General features: G+C 44.6%; 1 protein-coding gene across 3 annotated transcripts in view; it reads right to left on the reverse strand.

Annotated features, from left to right (window-relative positions):
- LOC308676112 (geranylgeranyl transferase type-2 subunit alpha-like) overlaps positions 1 to 9,515 on the reverse strand; it is a 29,706-nt gene extending 20,191 nt beyond the window's left edge. The window contains exons 1-6 of one of the 3 annotated variants that reach the window (XM_081341845.1): positions 9,426 to 9,515; positions 8,230 to 8,281; positions 8,008 to 8,118; positions 5,030 to 5,154; positions 4,728 to 4,915; positions 3,493 to 3,690 (exon numbers count right to left, since the gene is read on the reverse strand). In XM_081341845.1, coding sequence (XP_081197971.1) covers positions 3,493 to 3,690; positions 4,728 to 4,915; positions 5,030 to 5,154; positions 8,008 to 8,118; positions 8,230 to 8,232 — 625 coding nt within the window. In that variant the 5' untranslated portion in view covers positions 8,233 to 8,281; positions 9,426 to 9,515. Of the gene's footprint in view, positions 1 to 3,492; positions 3,691 to 4,727; positions 4,916 to 5,029; positions 5,155 to 8,007; positions 8,119 to 8,229; positions 8,282 to 9,161; positions 9,402 to 9,425 lie in introns of those variants that run through there. The other 2 variants (XM_081341846.1, XM_081341847.1) reach the window with 2 other exon arrangements.
- Between the last annotated feature and the right edge of the window lie 12,282 nt (positions 9,516 to 21,797).

Below are 21,797 nucleotides of genomic sequence, written 5' to 3' on the forward strand. Positions count from 1 at the left end.
GTGGCTTTTGCAAACAGAAACCACTCAACATTTTTCGATCATGAGAAAGCTGAGATCAGGCAGGTGCGGCTGGCTGAGATTTTTTGTTCCTCTTCTTATTTCTAAAGGGGCTGAAAAGGGAATGAGAAAGGAGGAGGAGGAGGAGGTTGAAAGGGAAGCTGACTTAGAAATTGTCACTCTTCCTGGAGACGGTTATGATTAATTACCTTTTAATGCTCTCCTTGTCCAAAGGAATTTCTGAAGCTCTTATCCTCTGTTTATTTAATCTTCCACAAACTTTTGTTTTTTTTTATTATTAATTTTGGAGGGGGGTGGTGGTTAAGAGGAGAACCAGGGCTCAAAAAGAAAAAAAGGGAGGAAGGAAGGAAGAAGTTGAGAGAAGAAGAGGAGGAGAAAAGAGGAAAAAAAAAGAAAGGAAGAAGTTGAGAGAAGAAAAAGAAGGAAGAGGAGAGGAGGGGAGGAAGGAAGACGTTAAGAGAAGAGGTGAAGAGAAGAAAAAGAAGGAAAAAAGGAGAAGAAAAAGAAGGAAGGGAGAGAAAAGGAAGGAAAAAAGACAGGAAGAAGAGAAGAAAAGGAAAAGAGAAAGAAGGAAAAAAGAAAGGAAGAAGTTAAGAGAAGAAAAAGAGGAAAGGAGACGAGAAGAGAAGGAAGGAAGAAAAGAAAGAAAGAAAAAAGAAAAGTTAAGAGAAGAGAAGGAAGGAAGGAGGGAAGGAAGGAAAAAGACAGGAAGAAGAGAAGAAAAGGAAGAGGAAAAGAGAGAAAGAAGGAAAAAAGAAAGGAAGAAGTTAAGAGAAGAAAAAGAGGAAAGGAGACGAGAAGAGAAGGAAGGAAGGAAAGAAGGAATGAAAAAAGAAAAGTTAAGAGAAGGGAAGGAAGGAAGGAAGGTAGATAAGAAAAAAAAAACTACAGTCATTGACTTACAACCATTCCTTCAGCCATCATTCAAATTTAGAACAGCATTGAAACAAGCCATATTTATGACCAGTCCTCACACTTACAACCATCACAGCATCCCCACAGTCAGCTGCTCAAAATTGATAAATTGGCCTCTATTTATGACAGTTGAACTGTCCCAGGGTCACCATTTGTGTGTGACCTTCCCAGCCGGCTTCCCACAAACCAAGTCAATGGGGGAAAGCTGGATTCGCTTAACAAAACCACGTGATTCATTTAACAACCACACTGATTCCCTTACTCTCCATAGCCTTCCCCCCCCAAAATAAATAAATAAAAATAAAATAAAAGGTCACAAAATCAGGTGCGGCCTGCTTAAACCGCCTAGCTTAAGAGTGAAAATTCAGCTCTGGTTGTTAAGTTGAGGACTACCCGTATCCCGACGTTGTGAGGAAAAACATGCAGGTTAAATAGCCCGTGTGAAGGGCGAACTTGGGATCGCAGGCCCAAAATATATAAGGAGGTCATCTCCTCCCTGAAAAATGCTTTTGAGAGAAAACACCCCACTAAACTTCAGATATGTTTTTTCATGGCCCAGAAATGATTTGTGAGGAAAACTCCCTTTCCCAGAGTGATTTGCCAGACATTTAAAAGGAAGGAAAAAAAACAGATTTTTTTTCCCCTCCCCTTTCAAAAAGGAACATCTGATAAAGCCACTCAAAGCCTCCACACCAAGCTCAACTGGGATAAAGGAATCTGTCCAAAAGATGATTTACGGCACAATTAAAGGAAGGCGGTGCACCCTCATGAAAAGAAGAACAAAATTTGGGCTTTTGATGATGATCAGGAAGAAGGAACCGAACCGGGCAGCCTACGCAAAGCTGGGAATCGTCCCCCGGCTGATAAAATCGGCTGCTTTTGGAGGGTTGGGCAAGAGTGGCTGGCATGGATTCAATCATGGGTTCGAGACACTCCAAAAAAAAAAAGAGAGAGAGAGAGAGATTCAAAAGAAAACTAAAAAGCAGCAAAAAGGAGATGGGGTGGTGCTCAAGAGAGGAGAGAAGAGCAGTTAAGAAATATGGTTTATTCGCCTTTTGATGAGAAGCAGCAAGCAGCGGAAAATGGATGGGCTACACATCAGCTCCTCAATCTCATCTGCTTTAAGACTTTTGGAGTTCAACTCTATCTGCCTATTATCTCTCTAATTGTCTGTCTATTTCTAATTCTGTATCATCTATAATCTACCTAACTGTTTATATATATATATATATATATATATATATACACACACACACACACACACACACACACAGTGTATATAATTGTTTATATACTGTATATATACACATATTCTATACATATATAAAATCATCTATTATCTAATTGTTTGTACCTAACTACCCATCCATCCTTCTATCCATCTATCTATCTATCTATCTATCTATCTATCTATCTATCTATCTATCTATCTATCTATCTATCTATCTAATCTATATCATCTAATTGTATCTATCTATCATCTATCATCTAATTCTCTTTATTCTATATCTATCTATATATATATATCTTACATCATCTATTTATCTACCTCTCTTACATCATCTACTTATCTACCTATCTGTCTATCTATCATTTAATTCTATCTATCTATCTATCTATTATCTAATTCTATCTTTCTATCTCTCTCTCTATCTGTCTATCATCTATCTATCTATCATCTACCTATCTAGCTATCATCTAATTGTATCTATCTATCTATCTATCTATCTATCTATCTATCTATCTATCTATCTATCTATCTATCTATCTAATTCTATCATCTCTCTTACATCGTCTATCTATCTATCTATCTATCTATCTATCTATCTATCTATCGTCTAATTCTATCATCTCTCTCTCTTACATCATCTATCTATCTATCTATCTATCTATCTATCTATCTATCTATCTATCTCCATCCATCCATCCATCATCTAACTGTAGCTATCTACTATGTAGCCATTCATCCATCTTGTCTGTCTGTCTGTCTACCCAACACCTATGGACTCAAATTCTCAGACTTCCCCACCCAAATAAGACTAAAATCCATTGTTTTCCAACCTTCAGCCATTCTGAGACCATTTTGTCTAGCACATGGTAATGCAATACAGGTAAAGTCCTCGACTTACAAGAGCTCACTTGGTGACCGTCCAAAGTTAAAACGCCACTGGAAAAAGTGACTTATGACCATTTTTCACACTTATGGCGGTCGCATCCCCACAGTCAGGTGATTTATATTTGGATGCTTGGCAACTGGTTCACATTTATGACGGTCGCAGTGCCCCGGGTTCATGTGATTTCCCCCCCTCTTTGCAACCTTCGGACAAGCAAAGTCAATGGGGGAAGCCAGATTCACTTAACAACTGTGTGGCTAATTGAACAACTGCAGCGATTCACTTAACATAAATTTTGGACTCCAGTTGAGGACCACCTGTATTTGTTCTCCTCCTGGGGAGACCAGCCCCCCCACCCCATGAAAACCCTGAACCTCTTCTTGTTCAGAGTGGGGGGGCTCTGCTCGCAATGCCTCCCCCCCACCCGTCCGTTCCCAATTCCCACCTTTCAGAAGGATTTCCTCTGTGATCCGGCCTTGGTGCTGGGGATCGGGGTACAGCTGCGGGAGGAGGAGGCTGCGATAATGCCAGGATGAATAATTGGAGAAATTCCGGGTAATCAGGCTGTCGCTGAAGGCTAACTCGTCCTGGGGCAACACCTTGGACCGCTGCACCACGAAACGCCGGTAGTCCCAGCAGTGAACTGCAGGGGGCGCCACAGAGAAGGATCAAACATGGCAATTTTAAGACATGTGGACTTCAACTCCCAGAATTCCTCATTCCTGGGTATGTCTCTAGTCCAGGGGTAGGCAACCTTGGCTCTTTTATGACTCGTGGACTTCAACTCCCAGAATTCCTGAGCCAGCTTGGCTGGCTCAGGAATTCTGGGAGTTGAAGTCCACGAGTCATAAAAGAGCCGAGGTTGCCTATCCCTGGACTAGGGGGTGACATGATAGCAGTATTCCAACATTTGAGGGACTGCCACAAAGAGGAGGGGGTCGTTATTTTCCAAAGCACCAGAAGGCAGGATGAGAAACAACGGGTTAGAAACTAATCAAAGAGAGAAGCAACCTGGAATTAAGGAGAAACTTCCTGACAGTGAGAACAATTAATCAATGGAACAACTTGCCACTAGAAATTTGTAGCTGTTCCAACACTGGAGGTTTTTAAGAAGAGATTACATAACCATTTGTCTGAAATAGTATAGGGTTTTCTGCCTAAGCAGGAGGTTGGACTAGAAGACCTCCAAGGTCCCTTCCAACTGTGTTACAGGTAGTCCTCAACTTACAACAGTTGTTTGGTGACCATTGGAAGTTACAGCGGGACTGAAAAAAGAGACTTGTGAAAAAAGTGACTTGTGACCATTTCTCACACTTACAACCACGGTGACGTGATCAAAATTCAGACACTTGGAAACCAGCACGGACTTGTATGACGGTTGCAGCGTCCCCTGGGTCACGTGATTCCTTTTGGCGACCTTCCGACAAGCCAAGTCAAGGGGGGGGGGGAGAGCCAGATTCGCTTAATGACCGAGTGACTCACTTACCAACAGCAGCGATTTGCTTAACAACCGCAGCAAGCGCGGTCATACAAATGGGGGCAAAATTCACTTTGCCAATGTCTCGCTTAGCAATGGAAATTTTGGGGGGCTCCGCTGTGTGGTCGTAAGCCGAGGACCACCTGTATCCTGTCATCCTGCTAGCCAGGTGCCACCGGGAGTGAAAGGAAAGAAGTACGCACAGTTGCGCTCGTCAATCTCCAAAAACTTGCCGCACAGCTCCAGCTCGCGGGCCCAATCCGGCTCCGGGACGTGGCCCATCACCCAGCAGCGATGGTGCCAGGTGCCGTAGGATTTGGGATTCACCCTCAAACAGCATTCCAGGAAGGCCAGCTCAGCCTTGCACAGGGCTTGCATCTCCTCCGGGCTCCTGGCAGGAGGTGGAAGGGGTGGAGGTGTGGAGATGGGGGTCCCGGTCCACGCGGGAGACCCTCCGCCTCCTCCCCGCGGCCCCCTCCCCTCCCCTCCCCTCCCCGCCACTCACTCCTCCTTCTCCAGATGCAGGACGATCTCTCGCCGGAAGTTCCAGAGCGTGGCAAAATCCGGATTGGCGCTGAGGACCTGGTTGGTCAGCTCCAGAGCTTCCTTGTCCAGTTGTCCCAGTTTCCTCTGAAGCGGAAAGTGAAGATGGCGGCGTGCCACACGCCCTTCGCACCCCTGCCTCCCTCCAATTTCTCAGGAAGGCCTCGCACACCAAGCAAGGAAGGGTTGTTGGTTTTTTTTAGGGTGTGTGTGTGTGTGGGGGGGTTTCCCCTTAACTGTGTTTCTCACCCTTGGGTACTTTAGGATAAGTGGAGTTGAACTATCAGGGAGGGAGGGAGGAAGGAAGGAAGGAGACAGAGGGAGGGAAGGAGGAAGGAAGGAAGGCAGGCAGGAAAAAGATGTGAAAAGGAAGCAAGGATGATGGAAAAAAGGAAGGAGGAAGTGAGGGAGGGAGGGAGGAAGGAAGAAAGAAAGGAAGATGGGAAAAAGGAAGGAGCGAGAGAGGAAGGAAGGAGACAGAGGGAGGGAGGGAGGAAGAAAGCAAGGAAGGAAAAAGATGTGAAAAACAAGGAAGATGGGGAGAAGGAAGGAGGGAGGGAGGGAGGGAGGGAGGAAGAAGAAAGAAGGAGGAAGGGAGGAAGGAAGGAGACAGAGGGAGGGAGGTAGGAAGGAGATGGAGGGAGGGAGGGAGGGAGGAAGGAAGGAAAGCAGTCAGGAAAAAGATGTGAAAAGGAAGCAAGGAAGATGGAAGAAAGGAAGGAGGGAGCGAGGGAGGGAGGAAGGAAGGAAGGAAGAAAGGAAGATGGGAAAAAGGAAGGAGGGAGGGAGGAAGGAAGGAGACAGAGGGAGGGAGGGAGGAAGGAAGGAAGGAAAAAGATGTGAAAAGCAAGGAAGATGGGGAGATGGAAGGAGGGAGGGAGCGAGGGAGGAAGAAAAAAGAAAGGAAGATGGGAAGGAGGGAGGAGTAAGGGAGGAAGGAAGGAGACAGAGGGAGGAAGGAAGGAAGGAGAGGGAAGGAGGAAGGAAACAGAAGGAAGGGAGTGGGTGAGAGAGGGAGAGGGGAAGGAAGAAGGAAAGAGAGAAGGAAGGAAAGAAGGGAAAAGAGTAAAGATGGACAGAAACCAAGAGGGAGGGAAGGAAAGAAGGAAGGAAGAAATCGGCAGCCATTTTAAACGATTACAGTGTTTTCCCTTCACCATATTCCTGGTCAAATTCAGTTAAACAGGTCATGAGCAGACAAAGGCCCTTCCAGAAGATATTGCAGAACTGCACAATATATTCTCACGGCACACAAAATCCTAGCACCAAAAGAAACGCCGAGTGAGAATCCCGTTTTGAGGAATTCTGGGAGTTGAAGTCCACCCCTCTTAAAGTTAGTGGCCGAGAGTGAAAAATATCCCCTCAGCGCAACCCAGAATTGTGACTTCAAAGCTGAGTCACCCGATGGCTGGGCCTACAATCACACCAGACCGGCCCAAGTGCCACGTTTTGTGCAAATGGAGCCCCCTCTCTACACGTGTAGTAGACCACACCTTCTCCATCAGCCATTGTGTCGTTGGTTGTGGCCCAGCACGTTCGGGCCTAACAACAACCATCAGTCAAAAGCTGTTGGCAGGTCACGTCGGTCCGGCTTCTTGATCTGGGTCCATTTGGGGCAAACCATTGTTTTGCCTCTTTTGAAAAATGAATCTTTTTTTTTTTGCCCCCAAGGGCTTCAGAAGGCACGATCAGCCTTTTCTGGAACTTTTTAGGGGTGATTGAAATGAAAGGGAGGTTTTTGGCACGTCAAGGTTAGGCCCCTTAAAGCTTTCAAAGGCTGTTCCTAATTCTGTTAGGCTTTTCCCCAACCAAGCTGAAAAAAAATCGTGCTGCCTCAAAATGGCAATTTGCTAGCAAATCTATGCAGTGCAATCTATCCCCCCGCATCCATCTATTTATCATATCTATCCACCCATCATATCTGTCTGTTTGTCCTTCCATCCCATCTATCCATCCTGTCTGCCTGTCTCTATCATCTCTCTCCATCCAGCCATGCATCCATCCACTGTATCTATTTGTCCATTTTATCTATCCATCTACAGTAGCCATCCATCCATCCATCCATCATGCATCCATGTCTATCTCTCTATCCATCCATATGTATCTATCTCTATCCATATCTATCCATCCATCTACAGTATCCATCCATCCATCCACCATGCATCTGTCTGTCTGTCTGTCTGTCTGTCTATCTATCTATCTATCTATCTATCTATCTATCTATCTATCTATCTATCTATCTATCTATCATCTATCTATCTATCTATCTATCTATCTGTCTATCTCTAGCCATCCATATGAATCTATCTCTATCCATCTAGAGCAGGGGTAGGCAACCTCGGCTCTTTTATGACTCATGGACTTCAACTCCCAGAATTCCTGAGCCAGTCCATGAGTCATAAAAGGTTGCCTACCCGATCTAGAGTATCCATCCATCCATCCATCCATCCACCATACGTCCATGTTTATCTCTCTCTATCCATCCATATGTATCTATCTCTATCCATCCATTATAGTATCCATCCATGTCTCTGTCTCTCTATCCATCCATATGTATTTATCTCTATTCATATCTATCCATCCATCCATCCATCCATCCGTCTGTGTCTGTCTGTCTGTCTGTCTATCTATCTATCTATCTATCTATCTATCTATCTATCTATCTATCTCTAGCCATCCATATGAATCTATCTCTATCCATATCTATCCATCCACCATGCATCCGTCTCTCTCTCTCTCTCTCTCTCTCTCTCTCTCACACACACACACACACACACACACACACTCCATCCACCCATCCTTTCCAACACCAAGGGTTCTTCAACCGAGCGAGAAGGGCCAGGATTCCGAAGGCCCCCAGGGCAAGATGTCCCGATCCACACAAGGCCTTCCCTTTTGTCCCAGGAGCAGACCAGGGAGTCCCAGCCTCAGGTGTTTTACCTTCTCAAAGATGGCCTTGGTGGCTGTCACATACTGGTGCAGCTTCTTCTCCCGTTCCAGGCGCTTGGCTTCAGCTTGCTCTTCTGTCGTCTTCACCTTCAGCCTTCCGTGCTGGAGGGGGAAACCAAAGAGAGGTAGCTGAGGATGACAGACGTGGCTTCGGGCAAGCCATGGGGAACATCAGGAAGGATCCTCATCAAAGATCAGAAACGGAGAACTCACCATTTTGACCGGACTCCAGAAGTCTCAAAGAGAGAGGGCAGGAACTAATCACCTATCCCAGGAAATTGAAAGGAGAAAAAGAAATCTCAGTGAAGTTTGCAACTCACCTAAGCAGCAGGCAAGCTGAGGATGATGGGAACTAGAGTCCTAAGGAGAAGAACAAACTTGAGGTCTAAGGTAGACTTGACCTTCAGATGGAGAGTTAAGTTTACAGCGAACCACACCATTTTTTTAAAAAACAAGTTTTCAATTTTCCAGCAACTCGAATTCCTCCCCCATTTTATCTCCCCACCAAGCCCAGAAACCTGACAGAGCTAAACATGGCTTGTTTCGAATGTGTGGTCAGCTTTAGGGCCAAAAGGGAGGCAGAACCTGGTTTTACAACCTGGTGAGAAATGACGCAAGCACACCAAACATTATCCTGGCAACAACTCACAAATTCAGGAGTGTCTCTTATTGGTTAACTTTGACACCTTAACACATTTTTTTTCATCCAAAATCTGAAGTCGATTCATTTCCCGTAATGCATCACCCATCACTCTGGAGCATTATGGGAAATTAGAAAAGAAAATGGACTAGATCCAACCTGGTAGCAATCCTACCCCAGGGACGTTGCCCCAACCTGCTAAAAGCCCAGGCTCCTTAAACCCCAGATGTGCTGTATTGTTGCTAGATTTCCGCATTAGACTAAACCAGTGTGCAACCATGGTTTGATCATTTATGCAAACTCAAGCCACTGTTGTTGGTTCAACCATGTGTCAGGTGTAGGGCCCAGCATGAGCTTGGCCAATCGTGGCTTATTCAAGAAGTGCAACAACAAAAAAAAGCAGTTTAATTCAGCATGCACACAAAAGCCTTTTGACCAGCACAGAAGGCGACCAGCCTACAACCAAACCTGGGGGCGGCAGTCTGAGCCCCCCTACTCATTTTACCTTCATGCACAATTATTTTTTTCCTTGCCTTCAGACTAATTATGCACAACCAGCCACATTCAAGTGATTGTCATTCAGAGAAGCCCCATCGATTCCTTTCCTAGTTCCTCCCCTCCTGGAAGCCGTGAAGTGGTCTCTCCCGGATACGTCTACACCTATTTCTACGGGGCGAGACCATTCTGAACACGCCCGCGGGGGTGTAGAACTCGGAAAAGAGGCGCCGGGCTAATCCTAGCAGCCTCTAGGGGGGTGATACCAACCAACCGGTAAAGAAAGGGGGAGATACGCGGCGAATATGAAATCAGTCGGTGGCGAGTGGTCTCGTCCTTAGAAGCTCTGCGAGCGAAACTGGGCCCCTTCGGGCGAATCCAATCAAAGCGGAGGGAGAGGGGGATGCGGATGGGAACTACCATTGCGGTCCGAAGGCTATCGAGTTGAAACCTCCCGGTGGGACGGAGCGTCCTCATTTTTAAAGAAGCAACTGTATTCCTTTTTGGATTGAATTGAATTAAATCCCATTCCCCCTTTCACTCACGCTCTTAAAGGGAAGATGGTGATTGGGAGCTCATTATAAATTCCTTTTTCAACATCTTCATCAACGATTTGGACGAGGGGATAGATGGGGAACTCATCAAATGTGCAAAGGACACCAAGCTGGCAGGAATAGCCAATACTCCAGAAGATAGGCTTAAGATACAGGAGGATCTGGACAGACTTGAACCCAGGGCCCTATCTAACAAAATGAAATTCAATGGTGAAAAAAGTAAGGTTCTGCATTTAGGCAAGAGAAACCAAATGCACAGGGATGGGATAGGGAGTACCTTGCTCAATAGTAGCAACTGTGAGAGGGATCTCGGAGTCCTAGTGGACAATCACTTCAATAGGAGCCAGCCGTGTGCTGCAGCTGCCAAAAAAAGCCAACACAGTGCTAGGCTGCATTAACAAGGATAGAATCAAGATCAGTTGATGTGTTAATACCACTTTACAAGGCCTTGGTAAGACCACACCTGGAATACTGCATCCAGTTTTGGTCACCACGATGTAAAAAAGATGTCGAGACTCTGGAAAGAGTACAGAGAAGAGCAACAAAGATGATTGGGGGACTGGAGGCTAAAACATATAGGGAATGGTTGCTGGAATTGGGGATGTCTAGTTTAATGAAGAGAAGGACTAGGGGCGACATGATAGCAGTGTTCCAATATCTCAGGGGCTGCCACAAAGAAGAGGGAGTCGAGCTATTCTCCAAAGCGCCTGAAGGCAGGACAAGAAGCAATGGATGGAAACTAATCAAGGAGAGAAGCAACCTAGAACTAAGGAGAAACTTCCTGACAGAACAATTAACCAATGGAACAACCTGCCTCCAGAAGCAGTGAATGCTCCAACACTGGAAGTTTTTAAGCAGAGACTGGACAGCCATTTGTCTGAAATGATACAGGTTTCCTGCCTGAGCAGGGGGTTGGACTAGATGACCTCCAAGGTCCCTTCCAACTTTATGATTATGATTATGAAAGCTGGGCTGCTGGATTGTGCTAAGCTTGGCCTGTTCAATAACTCACAATTACCTTGGTGTGCACTAACCTTGTTTCACAAACCAGCATGACTGAGAATCCATGCAAAGGCAAAGCAATTACATACAGTTTAGTGTCATGTAAACCAGTGTTTCTCAACCATCTCAGTAACTTTTAAGATGGGTGCACTTTACATACCAGAAATCCCCAGCCACGTGGGTGGACTTCAACTCCCAGAATTTCCCAGCCAGCATGAATGGACTTAACATTCCAGAATTCCCCAGCCAGCATGAGTGAACTTAACATCCCAGAATTCTCCAGCCACATAGATGGACTTCAACTCCCAGAATTCTGCTAGCTTATGAACTTCAACTCCCAGAATGGATAGGTTTCAACTCCCAGAATTCCCCAGCCAGCATAGGTGGAGTTCATACCCCAGAATTCTCCAGCCACATAGATGGACTTCAACTCCCAGAATCCTGCCAGCTGCATGAATGGACTTCAACTCCCAGAATTCCCCCACCAGCATGGAGAGATTTCAACTCCCAGAATTCCCCCGCCAGCATGGGTAGATTTCAACTCCCAGAATTGTGGAGTCGTTGGTGCTCTCTCAGTTATCTGCTTGCAGATATTTTGTTACCTGACTAAGTAGCATCTTCAGTTTGAGAAACACGGGTTTAGAAATAAGGTAAGAAAGCCTGAATTCAGCGAATTCAAATAAGAAAGCCTGAAGCTGGTGGGAATGGCTGGGTGGAGATTGTCCATTCTTAGGCACATTCCGTTCCATTTCTATTCTTGCATAATTTCCCGGCATTCAGACGACAAATTCAAGTGGCTTTTAAATGCAGTTGCCAAGATCCCTCTTCAGAAGCAGGCTTTGCAAGCCAAAAAATAAAAAATAAAAAAAAATCACAGCAAGGTCCTTAGTCTGCTGGGCACTTTGCCAAATACAATCTGGTCTAGAATGGACGATTAAAATCTCTTTCTTGATAGATAAGTAGGAAGAGAGGTCTCTTCACCATTACAAGGCGAGGAGACCCTTAGGAAAAACAACAACAGAGAAATGACTTTATGTACAGTTCAAACATATTCACACACTGGCTAGCGTAATTGGAATCGTTCTGTTGGGACAGCCCATTTGAATGCTTTTCAGTTTGTTGTTAATTATTATTTAGTAAAGGTAAAGGTTCCCCCGCACACACGTGTTAGTCGTTTCCGACTCTAGGGGCCGGTGCTCATCTCCGTTTCAAAGCCGAAGAGCCAGCGCTTGTCCGAGGACGTCTCCGTGGTCATGTGGCCGGCATGACTAGACGCCAAAGGCGCACGGAACGCTGTTACCTTCCCACCAGAGTGGTCCCTATTTTTCTACTTGCATTTTTTTTTACATGCTTTCGAACTGCTAGGTTGGCAGAAGCTGGGACGAGTAACAGGCGCTCACTCTGCTACGCGGCACTCGGGATTCGACCCGCCAAACTGCCAACCTTCTGATCGACAAGCTCAGCAGCAAAGCCATGGTGCCTTGCATCCAGCGGTGGGATTCAGCCGGTTCGCACCACTTCGGCAGAACTGGTAGCTAATTTTTTTGTTGCCCAGGCCCAGAATGGACTTCCAGAAGCGGCATCCACACAGACAATCGGTTGTTCACCTATTTGAATCCCACCACTGCTTGGCATCTATTGGTATGGAGTTAAAACTGCTGCCCAGTAGCTTTGACACCAACTTGAACAAGATGAACTAAGACGATCCAAGGCCTGGAGATCAAAACATACAAAGAACGGCTGTGGGACTTGGGTTTGGCTAGTCTAAAGAAAAGAAGGCATAGGGGAGACGTGATAGCCGTGTTCCAGTATCTGAGGGGCTGCCACTAGGCAGAGGGGGCCAGGTTGTTCACCAGAGCACCAGAGGGAAGGACGAGAAACAATGGTTGGAAACTGATCAAGGAGAGAAGCAACCTGGAATTAAGGAGAAACTTCCTAATAGTGAGGACAATTAACCTGTGGAACAGCTTGCCGCCAGAACTTGTAAGGTGCTCCATCACTGGAGGTTTTTAAGAAGAGACTGGACAACCATTTGTCTGAAATGGTAGAGGGTCACTTGCTCGAGCAGAGGTTGGACTACAAGACCTCCAAGGTCACTTCCAACATTATTATTATTATAAAACCTTTATTCATAAAACATGAAACTCAGTCAACTGAACACTCAAATTGACTGCCGCTGATGGTTGACACGGGTTGCTGCCAGCATCCTAGGTATCAACCAGGTATCTCCTTAAAATGAAAGATGTTCCGAGTAGCACAGTTTTTTGTAGTTATTGCAGGAAGCTACAATTTCTCGATGTATTTCGCAAAGTTTTTGGACATAGTTCCTATAATAATAATAATAATAAGAATAATAATAAGAAGAAGTTGGAAGGTACCTTGGAGGTCATCTAGTCCAACCCCCTGCTAAGGCAGGAAACCCTATACCATTTCAGGCAAATGGCTGTCCAGTCTCTTCTTAAAAACTTCCAGTGTTGGAGCATTCACCACCTCTGGAGGCAGGTGGTTCCACTGGTTAATTGTTCTAACTGTCAGGAAGTTTCTCCTTAGTTCTAGGTTGCTTCTCTCCTTGACTAGTTTCCATCCGTTGCTTCTTGTCCTGCTTTCCTAGTGCCCCGATGACAATGGGTATCACTGTTACATCCATAATTGCGCAGTTTCGATGGCCAGGTCGTGGTATTTCATAATTTTTTCCAGTTCTTTTTCTTCAACTCTGGCATGTCCTGGTACAGTGATATCAATCAACTGTACGCTTCGGTTCTCTATGACTGCGATATCTGGCGTGTTGTGTTCCAAATGGCGATCTGTCTGTATCATCTTCATCATCTTCATCATCATCATCATCATCATCATCATCATCATCATCATCATCATCTCAAAGGTCCCTTCCAACTCTGTTATTCTGTTATTCGGCTGGTTCTCATCAGAATTTCACATTCTTGCTTGTTACTTCAAAGGGACTAGAAACATTAATCAAAGGCACTCCTTGTTAATGGAAAACAGTTATTCCAAGAGGCTCCCATCAGTTTCACCGAATCTGGAGCTAGATAAATATACATAATGTTGTCCTGCGCCCTTGTTTTCTTTGGCTGAAAGGAGAGTAGCACGTTCCTGGCATGGATGCCAGCACCCTCGACCTGTTGGAAGTATTTGGCACGGAAATAATAAGTTTTGAAATATTTACTTGCTGACCATCTGCTGTCGCAATTAACCAAACATCGGTTGGAAAACAACCAGAACTTTAGCGCCGCAAACCAGAGAAAAAATTGATCGGTTTGGAGACTTGGATCAGCATGAAGGTTGAGCAAAGGACAGTAATACACAAACGTGAGCTAAGAAATATGGATACCGAGTTATATCATGAAATCCATGATACAGTAGTGGCCAAAATTGCAGAAACCTTTTGGGAAAAGTGTACATATGAGGTCTGAAGGCTAATAACACCACTTTTTTGGGGGGGAGTAGTACCATAAAATTATATATCAATGGAAAGGTAATCTAAGCAAGAACGTAGTGCGACAAAGTGTGTTCAATTATCTGTGCTCTGTGAAAAGTTATAGCCAAATAACCAGAAAAAGGAAGCACAAATTCCTAGAACTAAGGAGAAACTTCCTGACAGAACAATTAACCAGTGGAACAACCTGCCTCCAGAAACTGAATGCTCCAACACTGGAAATTTTTAAGAAGACAATGGACAGCCATTTGTCTGAAATGGTCTAGGGTTTCCTGCCTGAGCAGGGGGTTGGACTAGATGACCTCCAAGGTCCCTTCCAACTTTACTATTATGATTATTATGACAACTTGCTTAGGCTGACATCAGGTAGAACTTTCCTTCAACTGATTGTAGCCAATGAGCACGAGTGTTTAGAGAGCCAATTGGGTGTCGTCTTGTTTTGGCAATAAGCCAGTCAGATGACAGCAGGATCCAGTTATTGATGTCAGGTATTGAAGCTGAGAAGAGGACATTAATGTCAGCGTGTTATGTGATCGCTGTCAAGTTGGTTGGTTTTTTTGTTTGTGTGTGTGCTGTCATTTGAGCTTTTAAAATGCAATAAAATTAAAGTAATGGTGCAAAGAGTTGACCGGTCGCCCACAAAACGATGTAAACTAGTATTATTTAAGTGAACGAGGCTACAGTTATAAAGAAATTAGAAGAAAAATGGGTGGAAACTTAAACCAAAGTTGGCATTTCTACGTTTTTGAAGAGGTAAAGGAGACTCAGTCACTACCAAATCATACTGGTAAAGGCAGGAAAAGGTGCACAAGAGCAAGTGACGATAGAAGAATTAAGAGACTCTGCCTATGTGACAGAAGAAAATCATCTGGGTGTATACAAGATGAAATGGCGCAATGCAACATGAAGTTGAGTGCAAGGACTGTTCGGCGCAGACTGCAGGGATTTGGCCTAAAATCTAAAAGCCACTTTTCTCTCTTAGACAAAGGTTGAAAAGACTAAGCTGGGCTAAAACCCATGTTACCTGGACAAAGGAACAATGCGACAGTGTTATTTGGAGCAATTATTATTATTATTATTATTTGGATTTATATGAGACCAAGATCTCCCTGTTTGGCAGTGATGGCATAAAATTACGTTAAGGAGAAGAATCGGAGAAGATTTGCATCTTGGTTGCATTACACGCACCGTGAAACACCCAGTCAGCGTTATGATCTGGGGTTGTATGACATCAAAAGGTGTGGGTGGAATTTGTGTGATTAATGGGAATATAAATGGCCAAAAATGCATTAATGAAATACTTGAGCCCAAACTGAAGCCTTCCCCACATGATCTTTTCCAAGACAGTGAAGCATGTATATTTCATTAGGATTCAGTTCCGTGTCGTGTTGCTGCGGTGTGCAAAAAGTGGTTTCAAGATCATCATATTCCACTGCTGGAGTGGCCTGGGAAAATCTAGGGAGCCAACTAAATAAACTTGTTAGTCAGAAGCGACCCAGCAATAAAACCCATTTAATAGAAGGAACCATTCAATCTTGGTTTCACATTATAACAGAACTGCAGAACTAAAGGACTTGTTTCACTCCATGGGAAGACGTCGTAAGGCCGTAATTCACGCTAAAGGTTGCCCAACTAAGTATTAGCTGACACGGTGATAATTTTCGTATACCTCGGGGTTTTTTCTACGGTGATAATTTTTGTAACAGAGTGAGCGCCTGTTACTCGTCCCAGCTTCTGCCAACCTAGCAGTTCGAAAGCACGTAAAAATGCAAGTAGAAAAATAGGGACCACTCCGGTGGGAAGGTAACAGCGTTCCGTGCGCCTTTGGCGTCTAGTCATGCCGGCCACATGACCACCGAGACGTCCTCGGACAAACGCTGGCTCTTCGGCTTTGAAACGGAGATGAGCACCGGCCCCTAGAGTCAGAAACGACTAGCACGCATGTGCGGGGGAACCTTTACCTTTACCTAATTTTTGTATATCTCATTTTTTCTATGGTGATAATTTTTGTATATCGTTTTTTCTACGTGTTTCACTTTTCTTCTTTATAACTGCTATTCTAACAGCAAATCCTTCATAAAACGTACTGCATGACATTCTCGAATAAATTATCTTTCCATTGATATATAATTTTTTGGTACTACTCCAAAAGAAAAGTGGTGTTATTAGCCATCAAACCTCAAATGTTACACTTTTCCCAAAAGGTTTCCACAATTTTGGCCACTCCTGTACAGTGTTTCTCAACCTCGGCCACTTTAAGATGAGTGGACTTCGACTCCCAGAATTCCCCAGCCATTGGGGCGGGGCTGAAGAATTCGGCAAGTTTCCTCTATTAAGTTTTCAAGGCCTCCTAAGAATTTGCTAAGAATTTGCTTGCCCTTTTCAGCTCTCAGTCAAGTCAGGATGTGAGTTTGCGATTAGCTGAGGACTTTCCACAGAACTTTAGCAAATACAGGGAATCCTGGACTTACAATGATTCATTTAGTGACCACTCGGACTGACAGTAGGACTGAACACAACAGCAACCTGGAATCAAGGAGAAACTTCCTAACAGTGAGGACAATTAACCAGTGGAACAGCTTGCCACCAGAAATTGTGGGCGCTCCGTCACTGGAGGCTTTGAAGAACAGACTGGACCGTCACTTGTCTGAGACGGTTCAAGTTCCCCTGCTTGAGCAGGGGGCTGGACTAGAAGACCTCCAAGGTCCCTTCCAGCTGTATTCCAATTCTGATTCTGAAAAAAAGGGATTTATGACTGCTTTTCGTACGACCGTTGCAGCCTCCCTGTGTTGACGTGATCAAAATTCAGACGCTTGGCAACCGACTCACAGTTATGACGATCACAGTGTCCCGAGGTCACGTCATCCCCTTCTGTTGCCTTCTGAGAAGCCAGATTCACTTAACAAGTTGTTTTACTATCTTAACAACTGCAGTGATTCGCTTAAGAACGATGGCAAGAAAAGGTTGTAAAAATGAGGCAAAATTCATTTAATGACTGTCTTGCTCAGCGACGGAAATCTTGGGCTCAGTTGGGGCCATAGGTGAAGGACGACCTGTACTCTCACCATCTAATGTTGGTCTGGCTCGTTTGCATTGAACGATCCTATTAAGCCAGGGTTTGTTAAACAGCCCTCCCCCGCCTGGGCTAGTGAACATGCCCGGGTCCCAAAACAAGCAGATTATATTAATGGGAAAATATAAATCCGGTGCCAAGTTGTTCTTTGGCGTATCTATCATCATTTTTACTTTATTTGACGGGGCAGAAGCAGCTGCTCCGTGGGGAACAAAGACATTTTTCCTGGGTGTGGAATAAACACGAACTTCCTTCGTCATCCTCAGAAAATCTTTGCACCCAGCAAAGATTTGGTTTTACGCCTCTGCTTTTCTTTCCAAACAGTTCAAGCCCCTGTTGACAACGGGGGGAAAACAAATCCAGATTAAAAACGAAACAAAACTCCAAAAGAACAGCCCTCAGGGTCTTTCAGAACAGAATATTAAGAGAATAAAAAAGTCGGAAGGGACCTTGGAGGTCTTCTAGTCCAGCCCCCTGCTCTCTTTTTTTTTTTAGCTTTCCCCTAAGGCTAAATCTCTGCATTCACAGCAGCTGCATTTTCCAACATAAGAGAATAGAATAGAGCTGGAAGGGACCTTGGAGGTCTTCTAGTCCAGCCCCCTGCTCAAGCAGGAGAACCTATGCCATCTCAGACAAGTGACTGTCTAGCCCAGGGGTAGGCAACCTTGGCTCTTTGATGACTCGTGGACTTCAACTCCCAGAATTCCTGAGCCAGCCATGCTGAGGGGAAAGGGAGAGGGTTCCAAGCTGAGCTGTGCTGGCTCAGGAATTCTGGGAGTTGAAGTCCACGAGTCATCAAAGAGCCAAGGTGGCCTACCCCTGGCCTAGGCCTATGCTGCTTTATGACTTGTGGACTTCAACTCCCAGAATTCCTGAGCCAGCCATGCTGAGGGAAAAGGGAGAGGTTTCCAAACTGAGCCGTGGTGGCTCAGGAATTCTGGGAGCTGAAGTCCACGAGTCAGAAAAGAGCCAAGGTTGCCTACCCCTGGTCTAGCCTCTTCTTCAAAGCCTCCAGTGACGGAGCGCCCACGATTTCTGGTGGCAAGCTGTTCCACAGGTTAATTGTCTTCGCTGACAGGAAGTTTCTCCTTAGTTCCAGGCTGCTTCTCTTTTTGTTCAGTTTCCATCCACTGTTTCTTGCATAGTCCTCAATTTACAACCATTCATTTAGTGGCCGTTCAAATGTGACTTACCACGGTTTTTTCACCCTTACGGCCGTTGGCAGCGTCCCTGTGTCCACGTGATCAAAATTCGGAAAGCTTGGCAACTGGCTCGTATTTATGATGGTCACTTTTCCCCGGGGTCACGTGATCCCCTTTTGTGACCTTCCGACAAGCAAAGTCAATGGGGAAAGCCGGCTTCACTTAACGACCGCCTTGCTAACTTAACAATTATAGTGACAGTTGTGGCAAGAAAGTTGTGAAATGGGGGCAAAACTCACTTAAGGATCACTAGTGCCATTGTTATCAATAAACGTCTCACTTAGCAGCAGAAATTTTGGGCTCAATTGTGGTCGTAAATTGAGGACTACCTATATATCAAGTGCTGGTATGGTATACGTTAACTCAACAACTTTTAAGATGTGTGGACTTCAACTCCCACAATGCCCCAGCCAGCCTCGTTGCTAATGCTCAGTATAAAAGACTCCAGATTCATTTAGCAACCGTGTTACAAAGTTAACCACGGTGGCAAAAATTGTCATAAAATGGGGCAAAGCTGACTTAACAGCCGGGCTGGCTTAGCGACAGTAATGTTGGGCTCAATTTTGCGCTTGTACGTTGAGAGCGACCTCACCTCGCCGCTGTCTTGCTTAACGACAGAATTTTGGGGCTCAATCGTCGTACGTTGAGGATTGCCTCGTTTGTTCCCTGAACTGAAGAAGTCCTTGAATTGAGGTCACGTGGTGTTTAGGGAGATTAGAGAACTTTTGAAGGTAAATTTAGATATGTCGCCAAGGATTGCATTAATGTTACAGGAGATAAATGAAGCAAAAAAAAAAAAGGAATTAATTGTAAATTTGACAACGGCAGCTAGATCAGCGATGGTTAAATATTGGAGACGGAATTGGGTTATTCAAAGGAACGAGTGGTGTAATGAAATATGGAACATGGCAATAAATGATAAATTAACAACAGAAATTAAGTTTGAAAAAAGGGATGATTCAGGTAGATACAGTAGTTATAATGAAACATGGGATGATTTTATAAAAACAGCCTTGGTGGAAGGCAAAGGGAATAATTTACCTGCTCAAGAATATAGGCTGTTTTGGAGGGGATAAGGGCACAGTTGAAATATATTGTATATTGTTAGTCGTTATATGAGAAGAAATATAGGTAATAAAAACAGTCTCGGGGTGTGTGTGTGTGTGTGCACTGTAAGCATTTGTATTTTATTTATACTGTTTTTTATTTAGACTGGTATGTATTACGTTTGTATTATTTGTATTTGAATAAGATAAAAATTAAAATTAAAATTAAAGGAAAAGAATTGAGGTCACGTTCCGGGTGAGGAAGCACGGATGATTTAAGCCACAACGGAGAAGAAAAAAGGCTTAGCCACGTCCGGGCGTGCGTTTTGAATCCGGTTCTCTTGAAAAGGGTCACATTTTGTCTGTCCTGCCCTTCGCCCCAAACCCGATCCCATTCTTGCTTTCTCGGAACGACGGGGCGGCATTGATGTATGAATAATCCCTCTAATTGCTGCTTTTGGTGGGTGGGTGCTGATGGGATAAAAACTTTTGAGTCAGCTAAAAAAAGAAAGAGGAAAAAAAGGAATTTAGACAGGGTTATTATTATTATTTTAAAGGAAGAGGTTTGCCTTTCTTTTGTCATCCTCTTGGCAAGACCCGCCAAGGTTCATGACATTTTTTTCAAGGGCTGCAAAGGGATTTTATTTTGGGAAAGCGTGATTAGAGGGCAGAGATTCCGCCATATCTTAAAAGGCAGCTAGTCCCCGACGTACGCCGATTCATTTAGTGACTGTCTGAAGTTATAACTGGCGCTGAAAAAAAGAGAAAGGACTGCTTTTCAGACTTAGGACCGTCGCAGCATCCTTATGAAATGGGGTGTAGGGTCTCTTGCTTGGGGGGGGGGGGCGGGGTTGGACTAGATGACCTGCAAGGTCCTTTCCGACTGTTCTTCTAATTCACGGGGTCAAAATTTGGATGATTGACAACTGGCTGAGATTCATGACGGTTGTGAGCTTCCCAGCCAGTTCCCGACAAGCCAAGTCAGTGGGGGAAGCCAATCCTCAGACGTACAACCACTCCTCAGCCTTACAACCATCCCAGCATCCCTACGGTCAAATAATCAAAATTCAGGCACTTGGCAACTGACTCATACTCATGATGGTGGCAGCGTCCATTCACTTAATAACCGCGGCAAGAAAAGTCGTAAAGCAGGGCAAAGCTTTGCGAACAAGCGCTTGGCTTGGCAACAGAAAAGTGGGGCTCGATGGACGTCTGAGATGGTATAGGACCGTCCTCCTGTTTGAGCAGGGGGCTGGACTAGAAGACCTCCAAGGTCCCTTCCAGCTCCGTTCAATTCAAAGGACTACCTGGGCTGTTGAAACGAAGATTCGGATAGGAGGGGCAGAATTTAAACTTGAATTCTTGTGTCACAAAAAAATTCACAAGAGGAAATTTAGGGGTGTGGGCATGAAGTCATCGCCAAGTCAAGCCAGCCGGATTTCCCACGGGGAAATGTCAGGCAGAAGGAACGGGGAAAGAACGGAGGTGACGCCTGGATGAGATAGATTTATATTCCTGTAAATGGAAACGCCTGGCAAAGTCTCAGCTGTCTGGGTGCAGGGCCAAAAGAGACTTTTGGTATTATAAATTCACATTTGTGCAGGCACGATTTGTACGGCTAACTAAGCGGAGGAAGAATGCAACACACCTAGGATTTTTCAGCAACATTTTTTAGCTTGGGAGGGCTAATATTTAGTTCCGGCACTAATAGAAACGCTCATTTTAGGTGGTATAATCATTTATAATTTAGATTATATATAGGTGATCCTTGACTTACGAGCGCAATTCAGCTCAAAATTTCTGTTGCTAGGTTGTGCAGGGAATGTTGCCCCGTTTTACGACCTTCCTTGACACAGTGGATATGTGAATCACTGCAGTTGTTAAACGAGTAACAAGGTTGTTAAGTGAATCCGGCTCCCCCCCACTTTGACTCTGGTCGCAAAAGGGAATCACGTGACCCCGGGACTCTACGACCGTCACAAGGACGAAGTTTAGTTTGTCGTTTAGTGACCTTTTGATGTTACAACAGCAGTGACAAAAGTGTTTGAAACTTCAAAGTAAATTAAGCTGAAGAGAATTAGGACTAAGAAATGACTGAAATACTGAGGGGAAATGAAGCTTAGAGAAGAATTCTGGAAATGAGATATATAGTGATTTAACATATTAACTTTTATAAACGTAAGTGAAATATAAATTGATCAGAGAAGACGTTATAGAAGTCATAAGATAGATAAGTGGTACAGTATTTTTATAATGCATGAAACATGAAAACATTGGGGCGATGTATCTAAATGGAAAATCTGGATGTTTAGATG

Source organism: Vipera berus (genome assembly GCF_964194415.1).
Source record: "Vipera berus genome assembly, chromosome: W".
NCBI lineage: Eukaryota > Metazoa > Chordata > Lepidosauria > Squamata > Viperidae > Vipera > Vipera berus.